We start from the raw sequence: 19,501 nt of genomic DNA on the forward strand, positions 1-19,501 counted from the left end.
TTTACTTACTAGCAATAGCAGGCTTTTAGAATTATAAGAATTAAGTTTCCAGCTCTCTAAGAGTATCTATCCACTTTGTATCTACAGGCTTATTCTGGTAGATCAGCTGTTTGTAAGCTCATTTGTATGTATAAATTCATCGTATATGCCATCTATTTCTAAAATATCTATCATTTTAAGACACTCTAGAGTACCCTAGATGGATTCCAATAAGTTACAATTTTAGTTTTAAAAAAAAGTACTATTTAATGTAGCTACCCTTTTCTGGTAACATTTTTGTGTTTTTTTGTTTTTTAATTAATTTAGTTTATTTTTTTGGCTGCATTGGGTCTTCATTGCTGCGCACGGGCTTTCTCTAGTTGCGGCGAGCAGGGGCTACCCTTCATTGTGGTATGTGGGCTTCTCATTGCAATGGCTTTTCTTGTTGCATAGCATGGGCTTTAGGCACACAGGCTTCAGTAGTTGTGGCACACGGGCTCAGTAGTTGTGGCTCGCAGGCTCTAGAGCACAGGCTCAGTAGTTGTGGCTCATGGGCTTAGTTGCTCCACAGCATGTGGGATCTTCCTGGACCAAGGCTCGAACCTGTGTCCCCTGCATTGGCAGGTGGATTCTCAACCACTGCGCCACCAGAGAAGCCCCCATTTTTGAGTTGTGAAGCAGTTTTATTTCCAAAAAATGAGCCATTATTTCACTGTATGAGTTTTTGTCACAATCTGCACATAACATCAAGCAATGCAGGTTCCGAGAGTTCATCCTTTTCTAGCTCCTCGTGGCCTCTTCAATGATCATCAGTTTTGGAGAACCAGTCCATGAATATCTGTTTCACTGCAGATATTCTATTTGGGCAATTCATTATAATTAAGTAATTAAGTTTGGGGAGGCAGGCATAGTTAATGAATGATAATGGGCCTGGGGTATGCAGGCCAGGATTTGAACCCTAGCTCTCCTAAGTGACCTTGGGCAAAGCTGACCAAAACCTCAGTTTCTCCATTTGTAAAACAGGCAGAATACCATCTTTATGACAGAATTGATGTGAGAATAAGATAAAATGCAGGGGCTTCCCTGGTGGCACAGTGGTTAAGAATCCACCTGCCAATGCAGGAGACACGAGTTTGAGCCCTGGTCCAGGAAGATCCCACATGCCGCGGAGCAACTAAGCCCGTGCACCACAACTACTGAGCCTGTGCTCTAGAGCCCGTGAGCCACAACTACTGAAGCCCGCGTGCCTAGAGCCCATGCTTGGCAACAAAAGAAGCCACCACAATGAGAAGACTGTGTGCAGCAACGAAGACCCAAAGCAGCCAAAAGTAAATAAATAAATAGATTTTTAAAAAATTTAAAAAGACAAAATGCATACTAATGGCAAACAGGAAAAATACTAAAACAGAAAAGGCACTCTAAAAAAAATTAAGTTAAAAGTGAAATTGAACCAGGTAATTTTTCTTACTATAGCTATAAAGAAGATTAAATAAGTTTGAACGAGTCCTAAAAGGACCTATTCCTTCTTTCCTAGATAGAAGCCTCCACCTCTAGTCACTGATCCCTGATCCTTGGATGACTACACAGGACTAAGGGCCACGCCTAAAATTGATGATGATGAACGGATGATAAGAAAGACAGATCACCATCACAATTAGTAAGGACTAAATGTAGGTTCACTACTGCTATTTTACTATAAAAGGTAAATCATATTAATAATCACTCCTCCAAAAATAGTTAGTTACTTTCTAATTGCTGCAGAAAAAAATCCAGGTTGAAAAGGAAAATAAATACTTCTAAGAGAAGACTCACCTGTTTTATTTACCCAATAGGTTATATCAACCTTTTACCTCACTTTGCACAACTATACTGCACCCAACCCAAACTTAATTCTTCACCACAAGTTTATGCTCATGACCATCACAGCATGGTAGAGTTAAAATGGCATCTGAAGATTGCCTATTTCAATTACCCACAGATTTTTTAAATCCCTTCTACAAAAGCTCTGCCAGGTTGCCCCCCAGCATGGACAACTCCATGGTGAGTAGAGTAGCATTCACTAAAGCAGTTTTCCAAAAGTTCCAGAACTACACTGTACCCTCTTTGACGTCCACCTGCCAGTCCTACTCCTGATCCTGGCTATCCAAAATCTTTTTTTCATATGATAACTCTTCAAATATTTAATGACTGTCCAAGTACATGTCTATCTTCTTTCCAGATACCGTTTCCAATTTGCTCAGAAGATTCTGGCCCACCCTCTTCAAAGTTTCTGAGCCCTATGAACTGCCAGTATTCATAAAACAAAAACAAACAGATCCAACAACAAAAACCAACCAATCTCTTGATGAAAAGAACCATTTACACATGATAATCCCTACACATTAACCAGTTAAATCACATACGCACATACATCTTTTTGAGGGGACAGGGTAACCTTTCTAAAGAGAATTTTAGAAGAACATGTCACTACCCTTAAAAATGTACATACCATCTGCCCAGAAATCCTACAAAATGAGTCTTTGAAAATAATTATGTATAGGCACAAATATGAAAACATGAGAATGTTTCCTCAAGTTATATACAATAGTGAAACTTAGAACAAACACATAACAATAGGGAATTGATTAAATATGATTATATATCCATATGCCATCAACAGAGATAATGATACAACCAAATAGCCTGAAAATAAAAACATTTTCAGAACCTGCTGAAGGCTTAGAGAGTGAACTTCCTTTACCCTCTTTCTTAGACAATTATTTGAGGATATGCTGCAGCACAAGTCAGTAAACCAAGACAGATATGGGATGCAGGAAACAGTGACCCCAAACCAGGGGAGTAATGGCAGGAAGCCTGGGACATCAAGTAGCAGACCTAGAGAGCAGGAGAATGGAGAGCTCCAGGAGCAGGTATCTGGGGGAAAGACGACTGCAGAGATGGGATGCTATCCTCCAAGATATGGAACAACTCAAATATAAGACAAAGGCATATGTTACAAGAAAAAAAGGAAGGCAATTAGAAACTCGAAGCAAAAATTAGACAGGAAATGTAATCCTGGTTGTGCAGTGAACTATTTTAATACAGTCATAATAAACACTTTATTTTCTCTGTGTAGGATCAACTGGATATAAAGGAAAACAATATGATTATAGAATAAAAAGCAAATATTTTAAAATCTTGGTGATACAAGAGTACAAGTACAAATGACAGAAACTGGGAAGCACAGTGGGAGTGACAGAAGTGGATAGAAGGACAGAAGCACAGCCATTTTCACTTTAAAGGATCAAGAGGTGCCACAAACCAGAAATAAAAGTGTTTAAAGTTTCCAAAGGAATGGAGAGAGAAAATCAAATTACTTTAACTACATGGGAAAAAAGAAGGGAAGGAAAATAGAGGTGTGAGTGTTAAATTCTTACCCATCATGGCAAGAAGATAATTAAGAGTGTCTAACATTGACAAATCAAGAGGTGGCTGGCAGTCACCTAAGTGACCACCATCAATTCCTTCCCTTCCTCATATCAAGAGGTGGTCTTACTTTCCTCCCCTTGAATCTGGGCTGCCTCAGTGACTCACTTGACCAGCAGAATGCAGTGGAAGTGAAGTTCTGGGTCTTCTGAAGCTAGGTCCTAAGAAGCCATGCAACTTCCTCCTGGGTCTGTTGGAACACTCACTCTTGAGATGCTCTCTCTCTGAACACCACAGCCAGGCTGTGAGAAGCTCAAGCCACATGGAGGGGCCACATACAGGAGCTCTAGGCAACAAGCCTGCTGATGTCCAAGCAGGAAGCCAGCATCAACTACCAGCTACTTAAATGAGCCCCTTTCAACCCAGTTGACCCTTTAGATGATCCAGTCCCAACAGCTACCTAACAGCACCCACATGAGACCTCGTGCAAGGACCACCAAGCTTTCTTCCTTCTTCTTTTCTTTTTTTTTTAAATATAATTAAGATCTCACGAGTCAATGGGTTTCACTGGCCAAAGTCAGTATTCTAACTGATGATCAAAATGTCACATTTTTAGCTAAAGTGAGAGCCATCATGTTGGTTCCTGTGTCTTTTCACCAAGACCCTATTAGTCTTTGATAGGTTCCTTGCTTTCTGACACAAGATTACCAGTTATTTTGTTGTATGCAATACTTCAATATGTAAAACAAATTTAAAATTTTTAGTTTTGATCCCATTTTTGTAATATATATTCATACCCAGAATGCTATTTTTTTACTTATGCATATATACAAGTAGGATACACTCCTAAATGTAAATGGTAATTAAGTAAATATAAAGTTATCTCTGGGTTGTGGGATTGGGACATTGTTTTTTCTTTTTAGCTTGTCAATATATTCTAATCTTCAAATAACAGTGAATGACCTAATTAATTTTTTCAAATACCCTCTGCTTGTACATTACTTATCATAGCTTTTTAACTTACAGTGTTGCTGTAAGGGCCCTTAACCACTGTTTTCCAAATGTATTCTTTTGTGGTTTTCTTTCTACCCTTCTGAAATTCTCCTCTGCCTCTTTTACAGGACCAACCTTCTTCTGGTCCCTGACCCTGATCGCCCTCCCCCCACAAGACACACCTTATTTCTAATGGCACATGGGCCCTTCTCCCCTGGAATAACCATGTATCACCACAAACCTCACAACATCTACAAGCATATTCCTGCCCAAACTCTTTCTCCCATTTCCTTCAGGGTCTCACAGTTCTCTAGTGCCCTGGGTCACTTTGCCCTCTTCTTTCCCTTCCTTCTCTGAAATCCAAAATTAGTCACCATGACCTACTGACTACAAAATGGCTTTTAGTTTAGTTTCTTCCTCACTAATAAAACCACCAAAGCTAAGTTCTTCATAATCTGTCATCTACATTATTCCAATAACCTCCTCAAAGAGATCCTCTCCCACGCAGCTTTCTTTTTCCTATGTTATCACCACCAGATTTGTTTTTCTAATATGCCAACTGCATCAAGTTATCTTTTGGCCAAAGGTCCTACAACAATTCTGTGAAAAGTAAAACGCAAGGCTGATGAGTTAGAATGTTCACTCCATCAGGCAACCCCATCTGACTCATCCAAACGTACAACCACCGCTGAGCCCACATGAATCCCATAGGCTGACAACCCAAGTCCTTCCTACCACCCATGAAGATCTGACCTCTTCTCCTCATGTTTTCCAACCTAGAAAGCCTTCCCTACTTTTTTCTGATGCTTTTATCTTTTTTTTTGGAAGACTAAGTCTCATCTACCTCAAAAGCTCTCTCGGAAAATTTTAAAGAAACATAAATATAAATATAAATATATATATATATATATATATGAGAATTCCTGCACGATTTATATAAACTTCAAGAATATACATAAGTATTGTCAGTAGTTATCTCTGGAGACTCAGACATAGAAAATGTTATACTTACTAAGCCCTGTATGTCTACAAACTCAGGTTTTTTTTATAAACGTGCATATTCAGACAAAAAAATAATGGAAATTAACACATTCTTTCCATTTCCTAAATTGCTATAGCATTACAGAGTTGTCACTGGGTGATGTGTTACTTGAATTTTTAAAGATAGTTTCCCATAGTTAAATCTTGGAACCCACGGGACTGAATTAGGTAGCTATCATATTCTTATTCCTTACCTCTCCCCACCACCACCTCCTCAGTTCAAAACCACTGCGAGCCAGTGAACTATGCGTCAGTAGCCTGGCTTCCACAGTCTCTGATCCTGTACATCAATGACTCTCGACCTGTTTAATCCAGTTCACCCATGAGAGTCAGCATCACGTGTGGCACACAGGCTTCCACAGGCACAGGTGGCCATTAGATAAGATTCAGGTTATGTATAATTCCTTGTTACCTTATCCTTACCCCACCAACAAAACCTACTAAAATACAAGTGAGATAGACACTAGTAAGAGGACAGGTTTAATTCAGCTCTAATAAATTATACATTTTGATACTTTACTGTTAGTAAATTATGGCAAAACTCACAACTGACTCTGGTCAATGTGGTGTTTCCACTTCTGCCATCTATCTTTAAGGAGCTTTGCCTATAGTAAAATTCATACTGGCCATGGCCTCTGCATGACTCTATGAGGGAAAACAAAATAAGATTTGTCTGATCTCTTCCAGAGCTTAAAAGAAAATTTTCCTTTCAGCCAGTGATTATGAAAATCTGGATTTTCTTATCACAGGACATTTAATTTTCTAACAGCCAAGAGTGGCTAGGGTCAGGAATTTAGAAGGTGAGGGAGAAAGATAAATAAAATTATTACACACCTACTACTGCTAGCATGATACTAAATACCGTGCCACTATCAATGGCTTGGAGTGGGATGGGCACACTTTCCCACCACTAGGGCTATGTAATTGGTGTGAGGTAAGTTATGGGCACTGGGGTTTATATAAAAATGTGACTATGTTCTACTGTAGCAATTATGAGGTACTTTTTCTAGGCTATTTAGACTGACCCATAATCTTAGGACATTTCCACGGGAAACCCTTTCAGAGCACCATGAATCTAGAAATGAGATTTGGGAACAAAATCCACCCTATATTTAATTACTCTTTGCCTAACTTTAATCATTCAAGGTTTTTGATGATTTACTTATAAGATAGAGTTGAAGGTTTGAGCTAACACACAGGACCGGATTGGATTGCCCAATCTGGCTCATGTGAAAAAGTGATCTTACCTAGAATTAAGCTTTGCTAATGACTACAAGGATAGAGGCTATCAGATAATTCAGAGGAAGTAGAGAGAGGTTTGGGACGTGAAGGGCAGTTGGCAAGCCAGGTCCTTCCTGTGTTGAACAAGCAGCACTGGCCCAGATGTGAAGGCTCTACTAGGTGAGGTTGACCAAGTTCCTCACATGCAGTGAGAGTTTATCTTATAAAACATCTCCATTTTATACCTCCAAAAACCTGCACAGACTACATGACATTCTCCAAAGAGCCAGGCCTCACAGAGCCTGGGTTCTCTTTACTATAGGGAATCCTTAGCCAGGAACAGGCTAAGAGCATTCCAGAGTTAAGACCTCTTTCTCCTAACAAATGTCGGTACATACCCTATTTACACAAAGGTCCTGTCGACAAGGGGATTAGACCTGGGTCACTTGCCTTCTTTTCTTCCCCTCCCTTTCTCCCAAGGAAGTGAATGGATCTGCAGACCAGCTGCTTTCACCCCTTCCTCCCTGGGTTACTTAAGAATCAGTGACAAAACGTAGCTTATTCTTACTTGCCCATTGCCTAGCTCTCCAGTATTAGAACTAAATCCAATTATTTCATCAAAACAGTTGAATCACAGAATCTCAGACTTAGAATAGAACTTTAAAGACGATTTAGTATAAGCTCCGACCTAAAGCTTCTACTTATTATATCTATTTTTATATCTATCTGACTGAAGATATCTTATGGTAAAAAGAACCACTTTAAAAGGTTGTTGTTATAATCTTCTATTCGCTGGGAATGTCCCTTTTGTAAAACAGCAGTCTCCCCTACCTCTCTTTACCATCCCCATTGGTCCTAATTCCAATGTCTGAATTAAATCAGAGTTAGTCTACTTCCTCTTCCACTTAACAGTCCTTTCACATTTCCAAGGACATTTCAAAGCCATGTAGTTGTCCTACAACTTATCTTTTCTAAGCTGACCTCTCTGGGTCCTTCAGTTGTTTATCCCAGGGCAATAGCCACCTAATCTAATCTCCCCTCTACAGTTATCTGGCAGCTCGACCCAGAACATATGCAATTTTAGAGACTCCAGATGCTGTGGGTATGGTCTAACTAGGAAACTGTAATTTGTTTGAACTGGATACCGTACCTCCTTAATAGAATAAACATTTAAAAACAGCTTTCTTTTTTAGCAGATGTGACATGCAATTGGTACAACTACAATTGTGGTCATCTGCCACTTCCCAGTCATTCCCCTCTTTTTATACATTGTCAAGTCCAAGTGCAAAACTTGACATTCATCACTATTCAGTTCCATCTATTTGTTTCAGATTATTCCAGCCTGAAACTTTAAAAAATGTAATACATCATCCAACATATTATTAGTGTTCCTCTTCCTAACCTTGCTTCAGTCAATTGATAAGCTTGCCTTTTTTTTTTTTTTTTTTTTTTTGGTATGCGTGCCTCTCACCGCTGTGGCCTCTCCCGTCGTGGAGCACAGGCTCCGGACGCGCAGGCTCAGCGGCCATGGCTCACGGGCCCAGCTGCTCCGCGGCATGTGGGATCCTCCCGGACCGGGGCACGAACCCGTGTCCCCTGCATCGGCAGGCGGACTCTCAACCACCACGCCACCAGGGAAGCCCCAAGCATGCATATTTTAAACTTTATTTTACTGTGGTAAAACATACATAACACAAAATTTACCCTTTTAACCACTTTTAAGTGTACAGTTCAGTGGCATTAAGTACATTCATGTTGTGCTGCTATCACCTATCCACCTCCAGAACTTCTTTATATTCCCAACTGAAACTCTTACCCACAAACAGTAACTTCCCAACACCCCCTTCATCCAGCCCCTATCTTATTTTCTGTCTCTAGGAATTTGACTACTTTAGTTACCTCATGTAAGAAGAATCATATGATAAGATTTCTTTTTTAAAAACCTAATTAAGAACAAAATATCGACTAGGGTGGACATGGCAATCCTCTTCGTTGACATCTATTTTATCATCACACATCAAGTCCAATACATGAACTGTTTTCTTTCCTGGTTATTAAAGGGAAATAGGTTTCAAAAAATCAAGCCAGCTTAGAGAAAGAAAGGGACACAGCTCTGCTAAGGTAATCCCACTACGCATATCTGAGGAGATGCTCTGTGCCCATAAAAGAGCATGAAGCGGTAAACACAGAACCAGGAAGAAAGAGAAGAATTCCTCCTTACCGAAACTGAGGAAGGCCTTAGAGGAGGTTTGTTATGTTCGTGAAATATGGGAAATGCTCACATCAGGTATAACCAAAAACACACATACATATATGGAATATGTATGTATCTTTACATATACACACATATAGAACACATATTTTATGAATAAAAAACTGAGCACTTAATATTTTTACGATGGCTAATCCCTCAGTTAGTAGTAAAAGTAATAAACTAACTGTATCATAGCGCTTTTATATGGATTTGTATAAGTGAGCTATAGAAATACTAATAAAACAATTTCTAAGACTTACTTCTGCTAGTCTATCACTTATTACTGTATAAGAAAGCTGTCAATCTTTTATTTCAGTAGGAAAAAAGTTATCTAACATATTATACAACTTTTAAAAATATTTTTATTTGATTTAAATACTTAAGATGTCTTATTATATATAAATTTAGTGGGAAATAGAAATCACAAAGACCTTACTAGTGAATCTTGCTTAAGTACCTATTTTTAATACATACCTAGTCTACAGAAATGTTAATTTTTGAAATTTTGTTATCTTAAAATGTTGCTGTAACAGCCACTATAGTTACCTAAAATTTTTCTTTAAGGCTATCTTAATGGGAGAAAAAAAGGAAATACATTATTTAAGTGTAACTGAGAACATGCAACACTATTTAACTCACCTTAAAACAGTTTTTCTTTTTTAACACTGTTAATGATAAAATGTTAGTGAGTCATGGCATTTGTTTCACAGCACTGTGGAAATTTTTGTTTAGACTAAACATAAGACCAGTATTTTTCTACTTCTTGTCTCCTGACGTAAATTACAACTTTACCTTATCTTACATAACGAATCTCATTTTTCAGTACCACTTCATATACAATTGCTTGCAAAATGTTTTTAAAACATAGATAACTGGGGTAAAATATTAAACAAAAATCAAAAATCTTCACCTTCAAAGTATCACACCTAATACTAATACCCTTAAATAAATGTAACAAGAGGCATTTGAAACCAAATTTTCTTCTTAAATTGCAGCAGAATGGTTTAATGATTAGATCCTAGGGTAATGGAAAGATGCAGAAGAGTTGGTAAAGTACGCAACGCAGAGACTCAGTGATTTTCTTGTCAAGTTTAAAAGTTTTCCAAATATACTATAACTCAGTATCTAAAGATGTGGTTTGATTGGGGGAGAGGAGGTGATTCACAAGGAATACAGGAGAAAACTAACGTTATCCAAGAAGTCAGAAAGGGAGAACAAAAGAGGATGGTTTATCCCTAAACATAGGACATTAAAGCCTAAATGTGTCACTTCCTTTATGATAAGAGATTAACCTGTCATATTTTCCCTGATAATGAGTATCCTGCCCAAGGGATGAAAGCTGAATATCAAGAAAAAAGCTGTAGGATTTTTACCTTTCTATGTAGGCAGAAGAGAAGATTTCTTAAGCTCTAAATTATTCCATGAGATAATTTTAAAACTCCAGTAAATATATTAGAGAGAGGATCAAGACATTATATAACCTATTTACAACCTACAATACCCTAAGTTCAAAAGACTCTTACTTAAAAAAAAAAAAAAGACTCTTACTTTTGTTATGTCAGATAAGGTAAAGTTGTTATTTACATTCAACTATTCAGTAGGGCGTACATTTAAAACCTACAGGTAATTAGCCTCTATTCTTCACTTTAAGTTTTAATTAGTTCCAGTTAGAAAATCTTTTAAGAAAAAAAGCTTACTACAAACAGCTTAAATAGTTGCAGAAGTATCAAGTCGAAGTGCTTTCCAAATGCCAGTTCTCACTGCATAAGGGATAAGAATTTCATAAAAGTTTATACAAAATAATAATAGTAGTAGTACTTGTTGTTGGTATTCTGTTAGCCTTAGTTAAAATGCACAAAGTAACCTGGGAATTCATTGCATGGGAAAAAATTTTCTTATATTCAAATAGTAAATGTAAGATCTATAAATGACATAGGATCTCTATATCTATAAATATTTATTTCATCAATTTTGTTTCTATTTTGTTTCCCTATGAAGAGATTCACTTTAATTAGATAATTTTCTTTCATACCATTTATTTCATACAATAGAACACAGGAAGACATATCAAAAAAGCAACCATCTCTTGACAAAAATTGCAGTTGATTTTCTTATCAACTTTACTAAATAAGGCAACAGTTAATTTCTTTTTTAAAAATCCAGCATTCACTTCACTAACATTTTATAAAGGCATAAAAGTCCAAAGAGAAAACAGTATTCCTCCCATATAATGAAATATTCAACTTGCCATTCCATGTACAGCAGCCATTTGCCAAGCCTGTGACTTCAGTGGCCGAGAGAGAACAGCAGTTCATACTAGTCACATTTACAAATGCATGAAAATGACCTGTTATCTTTCACCAGCTTATATTCTTTTCATAGGACAGTGATTATTTGTGACTCATGTTTAGAGACCATACTCCTAACCTGAAGTAGGGTATTAAACTCACACGAGTACCCACACACATTCTTCCCTGAGTCAACCAATATTTTGTTAGTCAGTTTCCACGTCTTTTTAGCAAAAGTGTTCAGGAAACAAAGTGCATGTATTGCAACTATCTAAGACCTGTAAAAGGTAGAAGTCTATATGTTATAACTACCTATAATATATTAAAATCTAAAAAGGAAGACAAGGAAATAAACAGTAGGAAATGCCAGTAAAAATAGCCTATTGCTTCAGAAGAATAAAGTGATTATGGATACCTACTGGGATCCTATAAATACCTACTTATTTATAACATTAAAACCAGCATAGTTTTTAAAACATTTACATTAATTATTTAAACTTATAACCTTAAATGGGTGATATAAAGAGATGCTTTGATGTATCTTATTCTTGCAGAAATAATGTAATCTGATGCCTTATTCACCAGCTATCTTTGTGTGGGGCAATATAAAGAAAAATAGAAGAATATTATTAATACACATTTGTATGAGTTTTTTAAAAGCCCTCAAAATCATCACAAATGTCCAGTAATATATAGATTTTAGTAATACCAAAACAAGAAAAAAAAAAAAAGCCAGTGGTTACATTTATGTTTTAAAACAGGAAAAACATGGAATGGTATACCACATGTATTACATAAAATTTATACTATTCGAGTTTACATACGTCTATTATTTCCCAGTATCTATCTTGGGTTTGGTGGTATATCTAGGTTGAAAAATAATTGATTGAGGAGAAACCTAACAAAGATGCATGGGATATAAAATTGCTAATTTACAAATGTATAATGTAGAAAAATAATGTTAGAAATAAACATTAATATGCACTAGTGCCCCAGATTTGCTGGATCCTCTAATAGCTCAGTCTGGAAGTTCTGATGAAGCCTCTGAACAAGGCTCCCCCTCCCCCTCCCCCTCCCCTCCTGCTCTAGCATACTTAAGTGTAACTATGCATGTACGTGGAACTGTACATGAAATTAAACAGAAAAGAAATACTTCAGCTGGTTATACAGGAATCTATACCTAGCTCCGGCTGTTAAAACATACATGCATCTAGAAAGACAGACAAATATCAGTAGCCACATGATCCTAAAGGTTTTGAGTGAACATTCAGGAAATTGGGGTCATCTGACTTTCTCAAAGTGTGTGAATCCAAACAGACACACTAATACAAACGTGTATGTAAAGCTATTATTTTTGTTAATACACAGGATAATATCACAAGAGTGCTTCCTGAATGCATTTGGGGTTGATCTTTATAAATTAAGAATTGTATGTTTAGATTTATCTTCACCCTTGAGTCATTACTCCCAATCTTGTCTGTTTGTCAGACCACTGTAAATCCTGGCACTCACCAGTACAAAGTAGTATGCATACAGCGCTGTACAATGGTGAATTATAAAATACTTGTCACCAATCACTTTCCAATACCAAATGAGAATCAACAAATCTGTAACAAGGAAAAATAAGATATTACACAGGAAGAAAGCTTCATTGTTTTTCAAGTGTATTTAACTTTCTCCTGACATCACATCACAGTCCACTCTGAGCCCACAGCACTCATCTCGTACATCACGAGTTCAACTACCCCTTTTACCACGAAGTATGTGCTTCCAGATAACTGTCTCCCCTACACTACTGGGACTTCTCTAGGAAGAGGACCAAGTGTGGGCATCCAGCACAGTGCAAGGCGTATAGCTATGTAATGTAACGTATTTGTTGAAAGTATAAACGAATTAACTTGTTACAAGGGTTAAATAAAATGAAAATATTACAGAATAAAAATAATTTTAAAATAAGACTAAATTACTGATTTTTGTCACTATAATAACTCAAACGGATAAGACGATCTCAGAAAAGGTATAAAACGACCAACTCGTTTATAACACAAATTCAGCAAAAAATTTAAAAGTTAACAAAGAATGTGGTTAAATATTAATTCAAAATAGCAAAAAAACCCTCCAAAACACGAAGAACTATAACTATTAAAAAGATATCTTAAAAAAGAGCTCAAGGCATCAATTTTTCTTTAAATTCTAAATCAATATCACAATTCAGAAAATTGTTTCATTTAATAAAACAGAAACATCTCAAACTGTGAACACAAGTGTTTTCTTTACCAAATGGTTAAACATGAAATTTAAACCTGGAAACAAATGGCTATCATGGATGGAAACCAGAGGATGATTCAGGTTTTGTGGGTTTGGAGCTTATAGCATGAGGAGCTTCTTTTATAAAAAATAAAAATTACGAATATAAAATTAGATGTGAATATATATAAAGGTAAAATAAATCATCAAATTATAAATTTTAAGGAGAGGGAAAAATACCACAAATGTGGAAATCAAGAAAATTTAAAACTATTAGTAATTAACTGCCTGATATGCTTCTCTAGATACATTTTTCCTATATTTGGCTATATATTATTTGGTCACCAATTTATATGATAATGATCTTATAATATTTTCTATAGAGAGAATAAAAGAATTCACCTTTCATTCAGCTTGGTTTAGAAAGTTTGTTTCAGTTCATAACTTATTTTTAAGTGTTTTGAATTATTACCTTATTTGAGAAAATCTTTATCAAGTTTCTTTCGTACAAGATTTCCTGGGTAGTAACTACTCTCTGAATTGATACTCATTAACCAGTGTATGAGGCATATTATAAATTTTGCGTTAACCTTGTCAATGACAGCATTTTGTGCCAAAGAGCAAATCTTTTCCCAATATGTCCACAAGATTCACTCTTCTTTTAATTGGGCCATTGAATAATCCAATAGCCTATCCATTATTTCTATCCCAAATGTATTTTTTCCTCTTAATAAATTACTGTGTTTTGGTTTAATCTAATTTTTTTTTTTACAATTCACTTCTTGATGGCAGAAAATTTTCTACCAAGTTCATCACTCATCTTTATCACTTTTGTTTCATAGTCCATTATTTTTACTTGGATTTTCCTTCAGCTGTTTATTAAATTTGAAAATTACAAAATAGGGTTCCCTGAATAAATGTCCAAATCAGAGATCTCTTATTTCTCTCTTGTTTTATTGAGACAGTCCAAAATGTCTTTTCAAAGAGCAGTTTAAATGGCATATTCTCAACTTAATTTCCCCTCTGTCTCATTGTGTAAAAGGTTATTCCAACCTCATCCAACATGAGAGAAAATATGACAGAGGGAAATGTGAAGTAGAAAGAGCCCATGATCTTAACTGATTATGACTAAAATACCTTACTTTTGCAAACCTTACCAAAACAATACAAAACCATGACCATGGGAGCACATTTCAAGGGCCCTTGCAAGTGAGGACCCTGAGGCTTAAACTTCCTTAGCGTCATGGTAATTGCACCTGAGCAACTCTTTAGTCCAAAAAGGAACCATCACTAGTTAAAAAAAAAAAAAAAAAAAAAACCATCCAGGCCTAACTGAGGCCCCACTCTGCAGCTCTGATCTTTGAGAACCAGAGAGCCAACATGAAAAATGTTTCATGTTCTACCATTACAGCAGATTATTTTTTCCCCTCAGTATGGATCCTAAAAGTTGCTTCTTAAATAAATAAACCAAAAGCATAGACTATGTATGTATTCTTTGCATAATTCCATAAGTAGTCTAAAAAGAAACAGACAGTGAACAACATATCACATACCAGAAATGAGGTAGCCTGAAGCAATAGCAATATTCACTTTCACAAGAGATGGATCACCCCTATAAATATTAAAAAACAGGTTCCTTTTTTTAGCACATGGTTATAGATGACAGCTACTTTTTTTTCTATTGAGATTTAAATATAATTTAAATGTTCTCTATAGGCGCTCAAATGGTAACTTGTCATTTGCACAAGGTACTGTGTTAGCTATAATGCTTCTGACTGCAATAATCATAATTGCTTATACTTATTAGCCCAAAGTTTTATGAAAATAATATTACCAAAAGACATTTTCTAAGTGTGTTCTCATATGATTTGTTTGTGAAAGGACTCAAATGGAATTCCAGACGCTGTTTGTTGTTGTTTTGATTCCTTATTCTGAATCAGAGACTCAGCCTCAAGAAATAATCTAGGCTGCCCCTGATTTAGAGGCACTATACTGTTATCCTCACTTTACTGAGGACTGGAGAGATTTGCCTATTATCACAAGTTAGAAAATGATCGGAACAGAACAATTTAATCCTGCTGTTTCGACCCTTACACATATCAAGATCCTACACTTTTGCCCTGTTCATGCTCTTGGCTCCAAGAAACAAATACAAATTATCAGTCCTTTATCTGACTTTTAATGTGAACTACTGGTAAAATGAACATAAAATAAAACTGACAACAGGTAAACTACAAGTGGAAATATTTAGTAGAAGTCATGTTTTCTTTACAAATTTTGATCTGTAAATATGATCCAGGAAAATTGGACCTGGAATAAATTATGGTATCTAAGAAAATGTTAAAATATCAAAAAGTATAATAGGTAAAAGTTTGATAAGGACAAATTGGTCAACGAATCAAACCTTTGTTATAAAACTTACTTCCCAAAACAACTGGTTCTGTTGACAATCATGTGGGTAAAATAAAAATATGAAAAAAAAGTAGTAATTGTTTAGGTAGAGCACATTAAAACCTGGTCAAGGAATGAAATTCACTAAATTAATTCACTTTGAAAAATATCTTCTCAGTGAAAATGTATGAATACTGGTATAACTCTGACCAGCATAATTCCATATTTATGAATAAAAAACAACATCATTGCAGTCAAATAGAGATGGTCAAAAGACCTGGTCAAATTGCCCCACATCCCTCAGAACCCACATCTATCACATCCTTGTGCAGTGCTTTTTCAAAACACTCCCAATCCCTCAAACTAAACTGAACTAAGTCTTCTCATATAATGTCAGGAAGTACAGTTTGTAAAACTTCTGCCATTGGAATGACATTTAAATTCTTCAAAAAGAATCATCTTACAAATTGTCGTGTTATGGCTAAACATAATTATTATTCGTGCTTCAAATCATCTCATGTGGTACTAAATTCCTCTTACATGGACATCTATAATTCTCATTTTCCTATCTTTGATATCAAATGATGGGTCAAACATAAATTTAAAGACTAAGTCTATCCTATCTATCTGACTATCCTATCTCAATAATAACTCATTTTTGCTCAGAAGTGTTTACAATAACTTAGTGACTCACTAACACGGTATAAACGTTTACATAATCATCATATTCTCCCTGTTTCGGATAATAATTGCAATACTAATGCAAAATGGCCCTCATTATTTGTATTAAATCTAAAATAAATCATTCTAATGCACCTTGCTGAAATATGTCTGAACACAAGCATTTTAAAAAACAATACACCATCAATATGTTTTGTTTTAAAGTAAAGAGATGTTCTTATTAATAATTAAAATCAAAACATAAATCAAATTGACTATATTGGAAAGAAACAGCTTACCAAAGTGGATCAGCAATAGTAGCCTCATCAAACAAGAAAATGTACAAGCCAATAACCCCAACCACCAAAGAATGACACGTAGACACTACCCTGCAATGAGATGAAATAGACACAAAGATTTTAGAATCTGTGCAATAAATTTTAACTAATTCTGGCAAGACATTTAACACTCTGAAGAAGTTAAATCTGGAAGCATTTAAATATAGGATTGGAGTACATCTGAGAATATAATACAAAATTGCTATTTAGAAATCCAAGGGCCACAACTTTACTTTGGAATCAATAACAAGAAAGATGCCCAGGTCTACAATTTCCTGCTAGACAACTGATGAATCATTTATTGATTAAAGGGTCTAAAGCAGAAGCATATCTGATGAACCAGTTGACAGAGTTTTGTGTAAACAGATGGCATCTGGTAAGCACACTACCCTGCACCCTGCTCCATCCCCAGCAGCATCACTGCGGGATTAGTTCCTGCTCCAATCAGTTAGGAATGACTTCTAAATCTACTAGCCTTAACGAACTCTATATCCATGGATCAGAATTAGAATGGATCATGAAATGAAAATGTATTCCCTTGGAAATTTCAGGTTTTTTGTTTGTTTGTTTGTTTGTTTTGCGGTACGCGGGCCTCTCACTGTTGTGGCCTCTCCCGCTCTGGAGCACAGGCTCCGGACATGCAGGCTCAGCGGCCATGGCTCACGGGCCCAGCCGCTCCGCGGCATGTGAGATCTTCCCGGACCGGGGCACGAACCCGTGTCCCTTGCATCGGCAGGTGGACTCTCAACCACTGCACCACCAGGGAAGCCCTGGAAATTTCAGTTTTAATACACACATTATTGTACTTGATTCTTGTAACAAATCTGTGAGAAAGCTAAGGTGGCTATTATTAGTGTCTCATCATTATTATGAAATCACTTCTAAATAGAAAAATGGAGGACCATGAATTTATTCAGAAAAAATCTGTTTTTAAAAGAAATGCCCAAGTGAAACAAAATGTTCACATGATCTACGTAGCATTTTCTTTATAGAAGGAATAACTTTTAGTTGAAAAACATCAGTTTCTATGAACATATCTTGCTAAAAATTTAATGACTTAACCAATATGCAAGTTCTATGATATCCTACTTAAAGAACTGTATACAGGATACTATATGCTTACTCACATAATGAAAAAGTTTATGAGTAATGAAGTTTCTCTTCTCTTCATTAGAATAAAGGATGAGAGGAATAGCAAAGTTTTCTCTTTAGAAATTAATTGGTATGCAATGAATCTCTCTACAATATGACCCAAATCTTTAAAAGTGAAATATATCAACCAATACAAAGTTTGATATTTTAAAATCTCATTGTAACTTGAAAAATCAATATACCTGATCTAATATACGATGTGGTCCTAAGTAAACATATCAAATTAAATCAAATCATATTTTAAATGCTCAAAGAGTCTCACTGATTTAAAGGCACTGAGTCCTTTGTAATACCAAAATACATTCTGAAGTGTGATAATTAGCGCAATTAACCTGGTTTACAAGTCTGGAATTTTCACGCCAAGCACACCTGTGTTCCATTTGAACATAGCAAGATAAAAATGTAAGTTCCTTGATCTCAAATAAAACATGCCATCTAAATAATCAGACAAACAGCTTTCTGTTGCCATTCAAAAATTCTATTAAAGGAAAAAGCATAACCTTTTACTAACCTGTTGGCTTAGTAACCTTCTATCAAAAAGTTTCCTTTTGAAAAAAATCTGAATTTTTGTTCCTGATACTCAGGCCTCAAATTCCCTACTCTGTTGAGATGTTATATGGTAAAAGGGAAGAATTACAAGCCTTCAGCTGATGGAAATGGCATATAATTCACGAGAGAAAAGTTACATGTTACTTGGATCAAATAGCTCCCACTATAATGAACAGGAGAAACAAACACACTGTGCTTACATGCTATTCTGTATTAAAAGTCTATACGTTCAGAAACTTCTGTTAGTAAAAATTTCATATTTCATTCTTTAAAATCAGATTCCTGGCAAAGCAAAATGTAGATTCCTCAGGGTCTTAAGAAAAACACCAAGATAAAATATTTCAATTTTGTTTAAAGAAGGTTAAAAAGGAATGTTTGTGCGTTTCTTTTTTTTTAAGGAAGTAATGACAATTTTAGAATAGCACTTTAAAATTACTGATGTAATCACTCGCAAGTAGTATGAGTATTACCAACAGAAATTACATAGCTCAATCAGACAAAAGAGTTATATTTTGAAGAAACAGATTTAAAAATTAGGAATATTTCAGCACAACAGGACTTTCCATGCCATAGGAAAGCAAGTGGAAATAAAAAATTTATTTAATTATATAATATTAATAACATCTATAAGTATGTATGTTTGTAGGAAAAGTAACAATTAAGTATAAGATTTTCTCACTTATAATTAACTCAACTGTTACTCTCAGGTGTGAATTATCTGGAGAGCTTTTCTGCCTTCTGTCCTTTTACTACTAGATGATTTGGGCCACTCATCGTTCAGAGACTCTTTCCTGATTACTAGAGAGAATTATGTGGGTTGCGTTGATCTGTTTTAAGACTGGAATCTGGATTTCAAGACATATATGTGTAGTCAAAAAGCAGCCAACTGTTTTTCCTTCTTTGCACTCTCCATCTCATAGTTTAAGTCCCATGTAAACCAAGCTGGAATGGGAAACAGGAGTAAATTTAAGAGAGAATAGCAT

At 35.8% G+C, this 19,501-nt stretch overlaps 1 protein-coding gene across 2 annotated transcripts in view; it reads right to left on the bottom strand.

The window, feature by feature from the left end:
- LOC308611343 (TLC domain-containing protein 4-like) overlaps positions 1-19,501 on the bottom strand; it is a 64,689-nt gene that overhangs the window by 22,430 nt on the left and 22,758 nt on the right. For both annotated transcript variants that reach the window (XM_081223685.1, XM_081223686.1), the window contains 3 exons: positions 16,779-16,868; positions 14,982-15,040; positions 12,694-12,788 (listed from right to left, as the gene is read on the bottom strand). In XM_081223685.1, the coding sequence (XP_081079811.1) occupies positions 12,694-12,788; positions 14,982-15,040; positions 16,779-16,868 (244 nt within the window). The remainder of the gene's footprint in view (positions 1-12,693; positions 12,789-14,981; positions 15,041-16,778; positions 16,869-19,501) is intronic.

This window comes from Mesoplodon bidens (assembly GCF_964165515.1).
Source record: "Mesoplodon bidens genome assembly, chromosome: 2".
Taxonomy (NCBI): Eukaryota; Metazoa; Chordata; class Mammalia; order Artiodactyla; family Ziphiidae; genus Mesoplodon; species Mesoplodon bidens.